Here is a 16,174-nt window from a genome sequence, read left to right on the forward strand (position 1 = left end):
CCCTCTCCCTCCCCTGCCACTGCCTTCACTCTACACCACCTATCCCAGCAGCTCCCCACTTCTCGTGTCTGGGTTTGTTGGGGTTTTTTTCATTCAAACAAGAAAAAGGGTTAAAAATGGGAACTTTTGTACTCACTCTCAACCCGTGCTGTGGCTCTGTGCCAGCTCTCCTACGCTCGTAGACAATTAGTGCGGATCTGTAACGCGTGGGACCTTGCTGCTCCAGGTTGTGTTCCTTGCAGAAGGGTTGAATAGCCAGCTTTTAATTGATTAACCTTACTAGAACATGCGATATGGTAAATTAAAACTGGGGGCAACTTGAACCCCTTCAGCAACCCTGCAAAACTGCTGTTATGTAAATTTGCCTGTTCGCCCGCAACGGCAATTTGATATATTCTTAGTCATTTGAACGTAATGTGTTTAAGCTGCCTAGGAGATGTAGGTGCTTATGCCACACAGATTCCTGCTTTCAAATCCTTTATTTTGGAGGAATTTCTCTGAAAGAGCAGCAAACGCTGCAGGTTGCATTTGCAAGTCTGGTAGCTTGTGTTGGTTAGCTTGCTCGGGAGGACTGATGCGTGAAGGGCGACTGCAGATGGTTGGAGAGGGGGTGAAGAACAAGAGTGATGCTGAGTGTGTGCAGCAGCCTGTAATGAAATATTTCATGTGAGGATTTAATGAAGTATCACAAATATGTATGCTAAGAAAGCCCGGCTTTATTTACTCAGCAGCGCCTGTGTGTTTGCAGATTTTTAAATCTTCCCTGTCTGAGAAAATATTTACATTTCTAACCAGAGGCTTCAAAGCCAGCTCTGGTTTCTGAAATGACTTACTGTGTTTCAGTTACAGGCGATGGGTTTTATTCGTAACCCGTGGTGACACTCCTGATTAATGGGGGCCTGCTGTGTATCACACTGCTATGTGCTGAGAGTACTAAATGTCTTTGCTTCTCCATGGCTTTTCTCCAGGCTTTTTGGTTTTTTTCCTCCTTGTTTTGTTGTAGAAGGAAGATGCTATCGATGACACCTTGAGTTCCCGGCATAAAGTCAAGGAGCTTTCAGTCATCGATGGCCGGAGAGCTCAGAATTGCAATATCCTCCTCTCCAGGTACGGTTAATGCCTTCTCACCCTCCGGGAAGCCGGGAGATGCTTGATACCCTGCCCTGGGCTGAGAGATGCTCCCAGGAGGGGGCTTTAATGACAGGAGCCAGCATGGGAGGAGAGCCAGCGACACCTGAACCCAGCTATAGCCTTACACCATTCATGGTGGGGTGAGGTGGTGGTGGGGATGAGCTTAACGGGGTACATGGCAATTAGTTGTCCCTGCAAAGCCCCAGTGGGGCTGGGGTACCCAGTGAGCCTTTACAGAGGATGGGAGGGGGGTTGATTTCACCTCTTATCTTCCTCAGCCGGGGTTTTGTTTGCTCTTTGGTGGCGGCTGAAGAGGGTCTCTCAGGCTTGGGAAAGCTCTGGGTATCGGCGGAGTGCAGGAAGCAGCAGCATCATTCTGTCAGGGCCTGACTGTCTGTACGGGTGTCCTGTGCTACATCTGGGTTTGGGGATGGGGACATACCCCCTCTTGCAGCTGCCCAGCCCAGCTGGGTTGACAGCCTCCCGCTCGCCCCTCGCCAGGCAGGCTCAGCAGTGCTACCAGCAATTTAATCCCATCCCCGGCTTGCTGCCAAGGGGATAAAAAGTCCTTTTTTGGCAAGATAGACTACTCCAGTAAGACTGACTCCTGAGAAAGGAGAAGCCAGGCTGCAATGGTCTGAAAGGATCAACCATCAGTGTAGCTACTTAAAAAAAAAAAAAGATCAAAACCCAAACAGCAGCAAAAAATGCCACTTGTTTCTGACTCACACAGGAAAAAAGAAAGTCCCAACAGCAGTAAAACACAGCTCCGTTCAGGAATGTTCACTCTGCTGCCTGGTAGTGCAGAAGCTTTTCTGCCACCAGGACCAGCTGGGATGGAGCTGGGTTGCTGGTAGGTTGGGCCTCCAGCTGCAGCACCTAAATTCTGTTTACCTGGACTGTGGGTCGGCAATGCCAGTGCCTCACCTGGGCTGCCTGCCTGGTTTACTTCCCTGGAAAGCATGGAGAGGGTGATGCCTGCAAAAAAAACACCCCTCTGAGTGGGTAACTCACTGTCCCTGGTGCTTCTTCAAGCTCTCCCAGAGGCGGTCTGCAGCCCCGCGGACGGTGGGAGCGATGAGTGCAGCGAGCCGTGAGTTGCAGTGTTCAGTGCTAAAATCGCTGTGTTTATGGCCGGTTTTGCTCTGGGTTGCTTCTGGGGATTTTTGTATTTCCTAGCAGTGCAAATGAAAAGGACGATGATGAAAGCAGAGTTTAAAGCAGCAGGCAAATGAGTACGTCTGTGGCAGCCAGCTATTAGCAAGTGATGGTATTCAGGGCACTGGCTTGGGCTGCTCCCTGGTGTACTTAGGCTGAGCACAGTCAGACTGGGTTTAGGTGTAATTCAGACAGAGTTTTAAGTGTATAATTGAAAGTTAAGCACAGAAATAGCCCCTTCGGTGGGAAGGGGAGCTACCCAAGCACTTGGCTTCAAAGGCATCGTGCATGTCTTACTGAGTAAAGGTCTTAATTTCATCTCACCAGCCAACCTTTCACTTCCAAGAAGGCGATGGCTGGAAACGAGTCACCAGTAATTAATCCCACAAAAAGGGCAACACAGAGGCTGCTGCCTGGCTGCCCTCGCTTTTGGGTCATTTCCTTGGGGAGAAACAGGATCAGACCTGCCCTGCAAGGGTGGTCCCCAGGCCTCTCATGCAGCTTTTCCCAGGCATGTCCCACAGCATCGGGGCCCTGCAGGGACAAGTGGCTCTGGGGGAGCAGCGGCTTGTGCCAGCCGCTGTTCTGGAGATGTTTTGGGGTTCATCCCGTGGCGCTCCTGGTGCTGCGCAGGCAGAGGGGCCAGCTAGGCAGGATATTTCTCTCTCACTGCAGCAGCAGCCAAATCTTCCCTTTTCCCCATTTCTGCAAGGGACCACAATCGATTTTCTCTCCCCAAAATGCCCTTGGGCGATTTACTTTTCATGTCGAGCGGCTAAAATGAAGGGTAGTGTCAGGATGAAGCCCAAGCATTGTGCTGGTGGGCTCAGGTCCAGCCCTGGCATCTCCAGCAGACTTTGCGTGACCTTGGGCAAACCCTTTCATCTCTGCCCATCCCTAAGACGGGCAGAGCAGTGGGTCCCCGCTCCCAGGGTTGCAGAGGGACTGGTCTCGCAGGGTGGCTCACCGCCACAGGGCTGCTGCTCTCCTGCCTCGCTCACATGGCCACCACTGGGACGAGCAGACTTTCACATGCAAAAGGACCTGCAAGCTTGGCCCCTGATTTAGCCCAGACGTTTGTAAGCTCACCAGGCATTGTCTGGCTTGCAGCGTGGAAAGATTACGGCCAGCAAGATACTTTATCTCTCTCTGTAGATTTATTTTTTTGCCTGTTTCCCTTGCTTTGGGAGAAATTACTGCTCAGTGAGATCACTGGATTTTCCTCTGGCTTGTAATGCAGCACAAGAATATTTTTAACACTTGCTTTCTTCCCCTTTATTTTTATTTTGGAGAATGCTTTGCCGCTGTCAGTGCATTATCGGGTCTTCCTCCCTGAACCCACTGTGTCCTTGCCTTTGCTCCCTGTGTACGTGTGTGTGTTTTTAGTGCTGCGCTCTGCAAGATGCAAATCAAGCCCTTGCTCCATCACTTTCTGCTTATGCTGGCGGTGAATGGCTCGTTTGATTCCTCTCTTGCAGCGTGGAGCGCTTTTTCTCAAATGAATGTGGCTTTTCAGAAGGGCGCGTCTCTTTCCCGACAGAATTCGTTTTTCCCCTTAACACTTATTACGTCCTCGGCGGGACTCTACAAAAGCCACGCAGAAGAGCCCCGCGCTTGTCAGGCTGGCGAGCTGTCACTTCGCATCGGCGGGCTGCTGGCTTTAAATCCCTGTGACAGCAAGTCCTATGACCCCGTTCCTCTCAGACAGCTCGCGTTCGACAGCTGCTGCCAACAATGATAATTATTGTGGTTATAGATAAGCTTCTAGCTTTCACTGGCCTCTTTCCCATCAAATTGTCTGAGAAGCTGTTTACTTCTGGCGCCCCGCGCTTGCTCTGTACCGATGCTGGGGCAGGCTCTTGTTCTTGGCACTGGGTTTTGATGATTCCTGGGAAAAGTTTTTTCAGTCTCTTTTTTTTTTTTTTTTAATATATTCTATCATTGACTTTGCTTTTAACAAGCAGGGCTTACAAAAGTCACCCTCATCCTTCACCACCCTCCTGGAGACAATCATGGTGCATTTTAGGTGTTCACTTGGCCTTTGGATAAGGGGTAGCCTCCTACCCACTCCCTTCTCCCATGCCATTTTTGCCTGCCAGGGATGCCTCAAATTTCCAAACGCAGCCAGTGGCTGCTTTTCAACAAGATCGGGACCGTTGTGACATTCGTGATGGTGTGAGCTCACATGTTGCTGCTTGGGTGTAAAAGGAGTCCTGCAGCTTCATATCCCATCTTGGGTTGTGTCCATCCCAGCCGCTGCCCTCATACAGGACAGGTAGGGTGTCCCCAAGACATGGCTGCATGAGAGGTGACATTTTCCATGGGGCCTGGGTTTCCTTCTTGTGGGGTCACCCTAGCAATTCTCCTGGCCGCTGCTCAGTGCAACCTTTGTGCCTCCTCCCCTGGCTGAGGTCAGGTTTTAACTTGTTTCTTGTTTAAGAAACCCTCTCTTTGGAGGCTCCCTCAAGCAGGAGGTGAGAGAGAACTGGATACAGGATGAGGAACATGAGCTTATAAGGAACAGATATTTACTGCCTGGATCTGTAAGATCCACCAGCCTCAATAAGGCTGATTCTTCGCTTCATATCTTGAGCAAAAGATTTCAAACTAAACCAAGTTCTTTCTGCGCTGGTCTTAGCTTCATCTTGCAAAAGCCAGCTCTGTGGTCTCTATCTGCTCCCTGAAGAGATGCCAGGATGATAAATATCCTCTTCATTTAATTACTTGGAGTGATCAAGTCAGCTCCCTGTCTTCTTTGTGATCTGCGGCTCAGGTTAACACAAGGTCTCACATTCTGGCACAAGATGTGTTTCTGGTTATAGCTCACTCCTTTGAGCCACATCCAGTGTTCCAGCATCCCTTGACAGCGCTGATCACCGAGACTGTGGTGATGGGTTTCCTTAAAGCCCACAAATTGGTCTTTTCAGCTGTGTGACTTTCCCCTACCTGCAAGAACAGGGGATATTGTATCTGTTGCAAGGGCTTTAATCATCACTGCAGTTTGGGCAAGGGATAAGGAATTGGCAGACAGAGTTGCAGGAGTTTCTGGGCTTTCCCTCCTTTGTATTTAGATTATTTTCTCAACTGCACTGCAAAAATGCGAAGAACAGTGTGTGAGGTTTTCACATTCAAAGTCATTGCAGGGAGCGGTCACAGGGAGTGCTGCAGACGTATTAAACTGTAATTAATATCTGTTTTAGCTCAGGAGTTGCTGAGGGCATCTTTCTATCCACCTATTGCCTCAGCTCGATGCAGGCTTTTGGGGAAGGAGCAGCCTGTTGTTGCTTGCTGTGATACAATGGTCTGCGTTTTCTGAGGCTCCATCTCCAATTCCTGTTACATGAAGTGGAGGAAAAAAAAGGTGGAGGGAGGGCTGGTTCCCAGTCTGCTACACTTCAGTGCACATTGAATCTGCATCCCTCAAAAAACCTGATGGGTTTCCTGGGATGCTAAGTGTCCATTTCGCCAAATTTTGAATTTTTTTCTTCCTAGCGGGATACTCCAACCAAAGGCAGTTGGGAGAGTTGAAGAAGGCAACATTAAAATCCAAGAAAAGCAGCAGAAATTGGCCAAATTTTTTCTTAGAGGTTGTGGCAACACTGCTGAGCTGCTCTTTTAAGCCTGAGCTGGGGACAAGGAGCATGAGCCCCACTGGCTCCACAGCTCTGGGGAATGCTGATACTGCAGGAGTAGCATTGCTATGGGCAAGAGTTACATATAAAAGTTATATATGTTTAATACATGTATGATTTACTACTTACAATACTTCTATAAAATACTATAAAATAAAAGAGCAGCAGCTGCGGTGCAGGGTGAGGGAATTGGCTGCTGGGGTTTGCCCCACTGTTCAGAGCAGGGCCAGGGCTGCTCTGTGCTGTGGCTTGGCAGAACATGGTCCTACCGTGTTTCTCACACGTCCTTCTTCATAACACGCTGTATAGTGTTATTTGTGACGCTGCTGCTGGCCAGGAGTTAAGCTGTTCATGTTGCCTGGGTGTGTAAAGGAAATGCTCCTGAACCTTGTCTGGCTGCTGGGCTGGGAATAACTCTCCTTCCCCTCCACCTCCCAGGCTGAAACTCTCGAACGAGGAGATCAAACGAGCGATTTTGACGATGGACGAGCAGGAGGACCTCCCAAAAGACATGCTGGAGCAGGTAGGCAACGTGTCTCATGCTCCTCCATGGTTGCCTCATGCTGAGACCGTGCTGTGCAAGGTGCTTGGGACCAAACTGGAGCTTTGAGAAGTGCATCAGGACCCCAGATTATTTACCAACCACTTGTTGAAAAGCCACCCAAATGGGCTGGAGCAGTAGGAAAGCAGCTCAGCTGAAGCATCGGCACTGGGAGCAGCATGGCCTCCACAAGCCATGCCTTGTACCCAGGGATCCCGAGGCTGAGCCAGTTGCCCATTTTATGGCTGTGGCTTGAAGTTTGTGCTTGGTGGAGGGTTATTTTTAAAAGTTTATCCAGCATTTGTGCAGTCCTCAAAAAAGGGAATCCCATTTTTCACCCTCTCTGAATCTCTTTGGAAGCCTGCCGTGGGGGATCCTGCTCTGGCAGGGGTTGGACTAGATGATCTTTCGAGGTCTCTTCCAACCCCGAACATTCTATGATTCTGTGATTCTATATTATTCACGTGTCCTTAAAGCTGAGCTGGTAATTGCACTTTCAGCAGAGGCATGGGAGGATTCATTGTGCAAAATTTCCATCTGCAAAAAGGTAGAGTTGCAGCAAATGAGAGTCCCTGACACCTCCTCTGGCAGAACTGAAGTCGAAACCTCCTCAGAGCAGATATAGTACATCTGTTGTAAAACCAGCATAATGGCAGGGCAGAAGCAAGGACACTAATGTGATGGGGTATGGGAGGAAGGTCACAAGGAGAGTGGTAACATTTACTTCACAGGTGCCTTGGGGTCACTGCCTGTACATGCTGAAAAGGTAGAGGATTCAAGCAAATAAATCACCGATTTGCTCCTGAAAAACTGTGCAGGGACCTCACATTCACCAGTGTGCTTTTCCTTGTTTAGCTCTTGAAGTTTGTTCCTGAAAAGGGTGACATTGACCTCCTGGAAGAGCATAAGCACGAGCTGGACCGCATGGCCAAGGCTGACCGGTTCCTCTTCGAAATGAGCAGGTTGATGGCCCAGGGGACACATGTATTCACCAGTGGCTGCATGCATTGGTCGTATGGTGGCTGTTTTCACAGAGCCCAGTTGGGAAATAAACCCTGATTACTGTTTTTCACATTAAGAAATGAGCAGGACAAACAGACAGACAGGAGGGCAAACACTCATAGGGATCGCTCGTGATGCTGTGCTCCTAAAATCGGGGTTGTATGTCCCAGACAAGCAGCAGCTGGATGGAGCCAGGGGTAGGGTTGGGGAGATGGATCCTTTGGAGAAAGGTGGTGGCTTTCCAGGTCATGTTGCAACATATTTCCCCTCTCATTCAGGGGAGAAAAGCTCAGTCTGGCACAGCTCTGTGGAAAACTGCATCATCTGCATGTGGGAAGTACTCTTTGAATGATAACATGATGCTCCTTTGCTCTTCACATGAACATATCCTAATGAATACTCAGGACTGATGTATGTGAAGTTTGCCCTGCTGTGTAGATGAGTCCCACTCCTCGCCGTAGGAGTGATTCATCCCTTGGGGCTCCTGAGAATATATGAGACTGAAAGGAAATGTCACTTCTTCCTGCTCCTGGTAGCAATCATTTAAGGCTTAGAAGTCTTCAGGGGTAAATAACCTTATCTTTCGCATGCATATCCTCTAGAGGTGCTGGTTTAAAATGTTGAAGCTCCTTACTTAAATCCAACTGGGTACTGAGCTCTTTGAATTTCTTAGCTGAACTTCAAGCAAGTCACTTGTCTGCAAAGTCAGTGAGTTCAACAATCTGAGATTGTACTGGGAGATCAAAAATAGAAACACTCCTGTCCCTGAGAAATGCACCAGTGAACGCTGGGGCGATGCACCGTGTAGCTGCTGAGTGTCAAAGACAGGCAGACAGACTGTGGAGTTCAGACCTGAGCCCTCAGGGCTGGAAGAGGCTCAGAATTAGCTTTTCTCTCACAGGTCACCTTTCTTCTTCACAGTCCCTTACCAAAGTGTTGCTCCCCTGCCTCCGTCGTTTGGAAGACACAACATGGTGATGCAGATATTTTCCTTGATTTCTAGCGCGGCTTTTTAATTTGTGCTGTGGTCTGTAACCGAGTGTGATGTCTTTGTCACCTTTGATTAGTACAACGACAGCGTAGCCCATGGCTTCGTCTGTGAGCACATCTCCCATGGGTCCTTGGTCCAAATGACTCAAATCAGACTGCCATTTGCATACAAGTGAGATCTTGTTTAGCCTAAATACAACTGACATGAGCAGCACCATCCCTAACTTGCTCAGGAAAGGGCTGGACTGAGCTGTGCTGGTGGCGTTCCAGCCCAGGCCATGATTTTGAGAATATGAAGGTCCAGTTTCCTTAGTGCTGATAGTTGGTGTGCCTGTGCAGCTGGACAAAGCATTGGGAGCCCAGAACTCATCAGCCTCTTTGCTAAGGAGTGGTTGCAAAAGAACCATTTGTTCACAGCAATAAGGTGTAAAAATGCACTTGTTGATCCTGCTCGGTTAAGGATAGGCTTAAGCATGTGCTCAAGAGCCCATCTGGATCCACCCCAGGACAGCTGTAGCTTCAATTGTCATTTTTTCCCATCCCAGCGTAGTTTCAGGGAGAAATGCAAACATTATTTTTTAGTCACTGTGGCTCAAGCGTGGTTTGTAAGCACAGCTGTGAGCAGCAGAGCAGCTGAGATCTGCCCAAAGTGAGCAAAGCTGAACCTGCACCTCTTTTTTTTCCAGGATAAACCATTATCAGCAAAGGCTGCAATCCCTCTACTTCAAGAAGAAGTTTGCAGAAAGAGTTGCAGAAGTCAAACCCAAGGTGGAAGGCAAGTGTCCAGACCTGCTAAGGGCCTCTGCTGGCACAGGGAATGGTTGGAGGAGGAGCATCCCTCCGCTGGTGGAGTTGGGGACCACTCTTTGGCCATGGGGCCGCTGAAGGGGTTACTGCAAGACAAGGGGACCGGTGTGCTGTCATGGCAGGGGGTAATGTCCCACACCTCTCTGCTTTCAGCCATCCGCGCCGGCTCCAAGGCAGTGCTGCAGAGCAGCAGCCTCCAGCAGCTGCTGGAAGTGGTCCTGGCCTTCGGGAACTACATGAACAAGGGCCAGAGGGGCAACGCCTTCGGGTTTAAGATCTCCAGCCTCAATAAGATCGCGGACACCAAGTCCAGCATTGACAAGTGAGCAGCCCCTGCCCTCGTCCTTGGTAGCATCCGCAGGCCCCAGGAATGCTGGGGGAACAGAGGGGCCATTAGTATTGCCTCTGGGGCATGGGTAGGCGGGAGGGGGGTCTCCTCCCTTCTGCTGTCCCATCTGGGCATCTAATGATGCAACAGTTCATTTTTCAAGCAGGGCAGATTTCAAGAGAAGCTGAGCTGCAGATGAGCACAGAGATTGATGGAGGCTTTCCTTCCTGGGCTGGCTAAACGGTAGCCAAGGCTGATTAGGAGGATCATCCTCCAAATGCTTTTTTCTCCCTTTGAGAAGCCAAGAGCCATCGTGCTGTGGCACAGTGGCCAAAGGAGGGGACCCAGAGACTCCTCTCCGTGAGAGCTCCCAAGGCCCAAGCTGCTGCTGGTTTGCTCTCCCCTGCTGAGCTCCATGCATAGAGGGAGAGGAGCTGGGTCAGATCTTAAACCTCTTTGGTGTCATCCATCAGTAATGACAGCGGAGGGCGGGAGCGCTGATCTCCCCTGGGTCTCTCCTGTGGACCCGCCCTTGCTTGCAGGCACCAGCCTGCTCTGCACTGTGGCTGTATGTGGGACAGACCCATCCCATGTCCCCACCCAGTAAGCAGCGTCCTTCCAGAAATCCCCAAACAGTCCATTACCAGGGTTGGGATTTAACCAGGCATTTTCAACAGAGCTCTCAGCTCCCCATGGTGCTGTCACGCTGACCTCGCTGCTCCTCTCTCCTAGGAACATCACCCTTCTGCACTATCTCATCACTGTCGTTGAAAAGAAATATCCCAAAGTCCTGCGCTTGCACGAGGAGCTGCGAGACATCCCACAGGCAGCCAAAGTCAAGTAAGTAGGGCTTTAGGTGGTGCTTAGGAGCGCCTCTCCCCTCCCTCCAGCCTGCCTTTCCATGTCACCCTCCACTGATCACACTCCCAGTCAGATCCTGGCCACCGAGCTGGCCTTGTGCTGTGGCCACGCTGGCCCCAGAGCAGACCCAGAGGCAGGAGCAAACATCACCTGGTGGCTTTAAATCTCAGCCCTTGCAGCAAGGAGCTGCGAGCCTCCGACCCAAGGGAGGAGGGCTGCTTGGAGCAGCCGTTTCCTGTCGTTATCTCACCGCAGAAGCATTTAATTAATTTCTAATGGTACGTTAAGTAATCCGGGAGGAAGCGGTTGTGGTGTGGCTGCAGATAAAGGGCAGCTGTTTTATCTACGTGTGACGGGGAGACTCTGCTTGCAGCACGGGTAGGACCAGGCAGCCGTGCGAGGGGCTCACCTGCCTCCCAGTCCTGCCTGACCCTTGTTTCGCCACTAATGTGGAGCTTCTGAGGTCTGGAACAAGCTTTTAAACCCTGCCCACCTCCCGGTGACCTGTTCAGAGCAGGCTGCCGCTGTCGTCTTGCCGGCAGAGGCCCCAGTTCAGCAAAGCCCTTGAACACACACTGAACTTTTAAGCACGGGAGGAATCTGCTGCTGCGCTGCAAAGCCCTCAAGTATGTGCCGAAGTCCCTCTGAAATCAATGAGGCTTTTTTTCGGTTTTAAAGTGCAGCAGGAGCTTACAGGCTTTGCTGCTTCGGGGACCTGAACAGCAAAGATCACACGTTCCTGCAGTCAGCTCGCGTTTGTGTTAGCCGTGGACCTGAAAAGAGACTGAAACTGCACCTTTTTAGAGAGGGGATGGCAAATGTACATGATGTTTACAGCGGCTTGAGGTCAAGTTTCAAAGTGCTCTTGTAGCAACAGCGGCTTTGCTGTGGAAGGTTGGTGCTCTGCAAAGCAAGCAGCATCACCGTTTAAAATGTAAAATAGTTGTCAGCTATAAGTATTAAAAAGAGTGATGGGACAAATCTTGGCTTGCGAGGAGGAGTGTGTGGCGGCTGTGCTCATAGGCATCAGCTGAGAACGTGGTGGAGCAGGGCACGTTCCTCGCTGGTGGAGACTCTGGCTTTCTCATGCTCATCTATCTGCAGCTGTTGTACAGATACACATATGGGAAAGAAAACATCTGCAAAAAGGAGGGTTTTTTCCCCCCTAAACTTTTATCATTTTGTTCTAAAGTGGACACTATATGTAATATTTGGGTTTGGTCCAATCTAGAGTGAAATCAAAAAGTTTCTAAAGCTCTGGAAAACCCTAAATTCCCCCCAGCCCTGCAGCTGTGAAGTGAAATTGCCGCCTCTGTCAATCCCACTGCTAGTAATGAACTGCTGGAGCACAGGGCTCCCAAAACTGCATTTTCCCAGACTAAACCTGCCAGGAATGCTTGCCCCATGACCCGACTTCAGCATTTCCAGGGACCTCAGCCCTAGGACAGACACCCCTGGAAAGACGTCAAGCCTGTGGTCATCAAGTCTTTGTGAGAAAACTTCCCCTCAGATGTAGTGGTAGAAACTCGTAAACACTTGAACTTGAAGCTCATCGGGGGCATGAGCCTTGTGTAAACATAGTCAGCGCCAGACATGATGATTTATTTTTATTTCTCTGCATTTGAGTTGTCTCCCTTTATGAAAGCTTCACTTCCAAGCAGGATGCTTTGGATGGCATTCACCTAACCATGGTACCCTGAAAAACCGTCTGCTGGGATGACAAGCCTATCTTCTGCTGGCCCTCAGGAGGGGGGTAGAAATCTGTGCCCAGCAAAGTTCTCTCCTGAGCTCTCCTTTTGCTTGGAGAGGTCTGGAGGCTGCTGAGCTTGCTAAGCCTCCACAGTCCCCTTGATTAAAAAGACAGAGGAGTGCTTCGCTTTAAAACAAGCAACTGCAGCCTCTTTGAGGTAGGCAGCTGTCCCAGCTTAGAGGCTGTCAGCCCAATTTGCTGCTCGAGACAGGAGACAGTGTGTGCAGCGCTGGGGTCTTTTCAGTGGAAAAAAGCTGTTGAGTTGGCTGGAGAGCTGTAGAATTTGCTGGGGAAGGCTGAAAATTAACAACCTGCCATTTCCAACAGTATGACCGAGCTGGAGAAAGAAATAAACACTCTGAGGAGCGGCCTGAGAGCAGTGGAGACTGTAAGTACTATTTAAATCAAATATAGTCCAGCCTGGCTCCGAGCACCACGGCATCACTCCCTGGGGAGGCAGGCGAGGGAGCTCCCAGCGAAGCGGCTTTTATCTCACATCCTGGAGATGTGTTTGTCTTTCCTTCCTGCCCCGCACGTGCGCCTGTCCTCTTAGGGCTGTTTTGGCACGGAAGTTACCCTGTGTGGTTAAGCACGTGCATGGTTTATATCTAATACGCCAAGAGAGGCTGAGTAAGTCTAGTGATGATGCCCGTGGAGGACCTGTGATGTGCCGAGGGGTCTCCCTTTGGCTGTAAAACTGCAGAGAGCTGAGGCTCGGGCTGGGGAGCGTTTCTGCAGTCCGGCTGGTGTGGTGATGAAATGATGGAGGTATCCTAAAGGACTCACTGTCTCGCTAAATTACGCAGCTTCCACAATCTCTCCTTTGGGATTTGGCCTTAAAAGCGTCCTGCGGTCATGATACTGTAAAACAGGGTAATCCATGGTCTCACACTTGGCAGGAGGGAGCAGCGGTGATGGTGCACCCGGTGCCGCTGCCACTGATGTGGGCACACACCCAACAGCACTACCGGAGGTATTTGTGTCCTTCATCAGCCAGGGCCTGACCAGATTTACTTTTCTTTTTTTTTTCTCTCCCAAAGGAGCTGGACTTCCAGAAGTCTCAGGTTCAGCAAACAGGTGACAAGTTTGTGTCTGTCGTCAGCCAGTTCATCACGTTAGCCAGCTTCAGCTTCTCAGATGTCGAAGATCTTCTGATGGAAGCAAAAGAGCTGGTAAGGTCACCAACATCCTTGAGATCAGCCTTTCCTCCGGCCAGCAGAGGAGGGATGGTCCTGACCTTCCCAGAGCACATGCTGTGTGTTTAACATCTCAGATACTTCCCCCATGACACCATGCAAGTGTCCTGCTGAGACTCTGACATTAGAAAGGTGCTGGACTGCTCTTCATGGTTTGTTTGGAGTGGCTGGGTATATCCCTCTCTGTCTTCAGGCCCTTTTTCCTGCTCCACAACCCAACATGCCAGGGGATCGCAGGTCAGGCCAACAGATTGCTTCTGGGACACGGGATGTGCTGTAGAAAGCTGTGAGATGCCTGTCTCTTTTGGAAGGGCAAGGCAAGGGCTAGCTGTGGGAGACTTGTGTCCATCAGGGGAGAAGATAATAGGTCACTTGTGAGGATCTGAGTTTTGGTGAAGAGTTTTCACTCAACCCTAGAGGGCTTGCTTTGCCAGTTTTGTTGGCTTTAGAGTTAGAAGTGTGGCAGCTGGGTTGTCTTGGGCAATGAAGGTGGCAAGAAAGCAGGCTGTTCTGTCTGGTGTTGATGGAAAAGGAGGAAAAAATGCAATCAGGTTTTCAGGCTGGACATGAGGTGACCCAGAGGTTGATATCAGAGACCAGTCAGGCTGCCTGAATGACCCCACTTCTACAGATAGTAGAAAAACTTATACGCTGTTAAGAACAGCCTTTCCGCAGCCACCAGAATCTTCTGCAACATGGCAGAGAATTTAATATCTTAATGAAAATCAACAAGAACAGCCTCAATTATTTTGACTTATATGGTGGCACCTCTCAGATGCCTCCCTGCATCCTGAAGTGCTGTCTCTTAAGTAAACAGAGAAATAAAAATGCCCTAAAAGTCTTTTGAAGAGCCTGGAGTACCCCTGCAAATAAAGCTAAATCATACAAGCAGGCTTTAAAAATGTTCCTCTTGGTCAGGCAAAATCAAAGCAACTAATAAATCTGTTTGTGCTTTGATTTTGTTTTTCTTTTCTTTTGAGCGTGCTTATCTCCAGAACACTCCATCACAATTTTAACAAACTTTCTGTGTGCAAAGAGTCTCCTTCAAGCTGGAAGTGAGAACAAAGGATGTCAGTCCCAAAGTAGGACTCACCGGCTCCTTGGGGACCGGGATGTATCAGCAGATCGTGGATGTCCTGTCTTGACCTTTACTACGGCCTCATTCGACTCCCTTACATTAATGGTGTGCAAACAGCATGCAACGCCGGAAAACTCCCTATTTCCCTACCCAGGGCTGTGCCTGAGCCCGGGCAGAAATGTCTTTTAGAAGTTTCACCAACACATTTGGTTTCAATAGCAGAGCATGTGGCAATGATAAATAATACCCCAAAAATACTTCAAAGAAAAACTTAAAAGTGCGAGTTTCCCTTCCCCTGCCGTGTTTACTATTAGTTTTATGTCTTTGGTCTTCGGTCCCACAGTATTTTGCTTCCTTGTTTTTACTGCTGCTTAGTTAATAAAGTCGAGCTGGGGCGGGGAGAGGCTCGGCAGAGCCAGAGGCAAAAAGGGGAGTGGGGACCCGAGACCCATCCAGGTCAGCTCTTAAAGGGCAGCAGGTAAAACATCGGATTATTTATTTCATGTTGAAGTTGAGGCTTGATGAAGCAAAGCCCTGCTCTCCACTGTGGCCGCTGGAAGTGTTTCTCTTTGCTGTGTCAGGTTGAAGGCTTCCCGTGGGGGCAGTTTGCCAGTACAGTGGGTATCTCCGAGCCTGACAGACCCCTCTCTCCCCCAGTTTTCCAAGGCTGTGAAGCACTTTGGAGAAGACACAGACAAAATGCAGCCTGATGAGTTCTTTGGCATCTTCGACCAGTTCCTTCAAGCCGTGACTGAGGCCAAGCAGGAGAACGAGAACATGAGGAGGAGGAAGGAGGAGGAGGAGCGCCGGGTGCGCATGGAGGCGCAGGTGAGTGAGCACCGCAAGTCTGGCAGCACCCCTGGGGGACCCGGGGATGGCGACCATGCTGTGCTGTCCCCATGGTGGCACAGGGAGCACTGAAGACTGGGCAAGGAGCTTCTGTGCTCTTAGACCCGGTGGCTTTTCACTCTTGATTGCTTCATTAACCAATGACTTCGGGTTGTTGAGATCCTGGAGCAGATCTGGTGCTGTCTGTGGGCTGCTGTGACCCACTGGCAGGAGCCATGGGGCCATAGACCTCAGCCATGTGTTAATAACCTTGGCAAGCTCTGGGGTGGAAAACTGTGTTTGTTTCTTGAGTTTGGGGGTCACCGTGCATGTTGGGGACACCTGCAACCACCTGCGTGAGATTAAGATGTCTCCTTTCCCCGCCATGCCGCGGTACATAGCTGAAGGAGCAACGGGAGCGGGAGCGCAAGGCGAGGAAGGCAAAGGAGAGTGGGGAGGAAGGCGGCGAGTTCGACGACCTCGTCTCAGCCCTGCGCTCAGGCGAAGTCTTCGACAAGGACCTCTCCAAATTGAAGCGCAACCGCAAGCGCATCGCCAACCAGCTGGCCGACAGCGGCCGCGAGAGGCCCATCACCAAACTCAACTTCTGAAAAGCAAACAACAGCAACAAAAAAAACAGAAGGCGGGTTAGCCTCTTTGAAGTGGCTAAAGGGTTTTTTTTTTATTCCCATTATACTGCCTTGCAATTCAAAGCGAAACAGTGGCACGCTCTTTCTTCCCGCGGGCGAGTGTGTGTGTGTATATACTGTGTATATAGTCGGGTCGGGCGGTGCGGATGGAGGTGCGTGGGCAGCCCACCTTGATGGGTGCCAGCCCCACCTCCTTGCTTCCCACCCACTCCGAAAAGTAGT

General features: G+C 50.2%; 1 protein-coding gene across 1 annotated transcript in view; it reads left to right on the forward strand.

Moving 5' to 3' along the window:
• The window catches only part of LOC104274102 (disheveled-associated activator of morphogenesis 1-like), a gene marked incomplete at its 5' end in the record, with an annotated part of 21,372 nt that extends 5,459 nt beyond the window's left edge, over window positions 1–15,913 (forward strand). The window contains 10 exons of the mRNA XM_009869631.1: window positions 1,004–1,107; window positions 6,360–6,444; window positions 7,318–7,424; window positions 9,141–9,229; window positions 9,415–9,583; window positions 10,322–10,429; window positions 12,528–12,588; window positions 13,241–13,372; window positions 15,132–15,302; window positions 15,704–15,913. Coding sequence (XP_009867933.1) covers window positions 1,004–1,107; window positions 6,360–6,444; window positions 7,318–7,424; window positions 9,141–9,229; window positions 9,415–9,583; window positions 10,322–10,429; window positions 12,528–12,588; window positions 13,241–13,372; window positions 15,132–15,302; window positions 15,704–15,913 — 1,236 coding nt within the window. The remainder of the gene's footprint in view (window positions 1–1,003; window positions 1,108–6,359; window positions 6,445–7,317; window positions 7,425–9,140; window positions 9,230–9,414; window positions 9,584–10,321; window positions 10,430–12,527; window positions 12,589–13,240; window positions 13,373–15,131; window positions 15,303–15,703) is intronic.
• Window positions 15,914–16,174: the final 261 nt, after the last annotated feature.

The sequence above is a fragment of the Apaloderma vittatum genome, unplaced genomic scaffold (genome assembly GCF_000703405.1).
Source record: "Apaloderma vittatum isolate BGI_N311 unplaced genomic scaffold, ASM70340v1 scaffold17155, whole genome shotgun sequence".
Classification (NCBI taxonomy): domain Eukaryota; kingdom Metazoa; phylum Chordata; class Aves; order Trogoniformes; family Trogonidae; genus Apaloderma; species Apaloderma vittatum.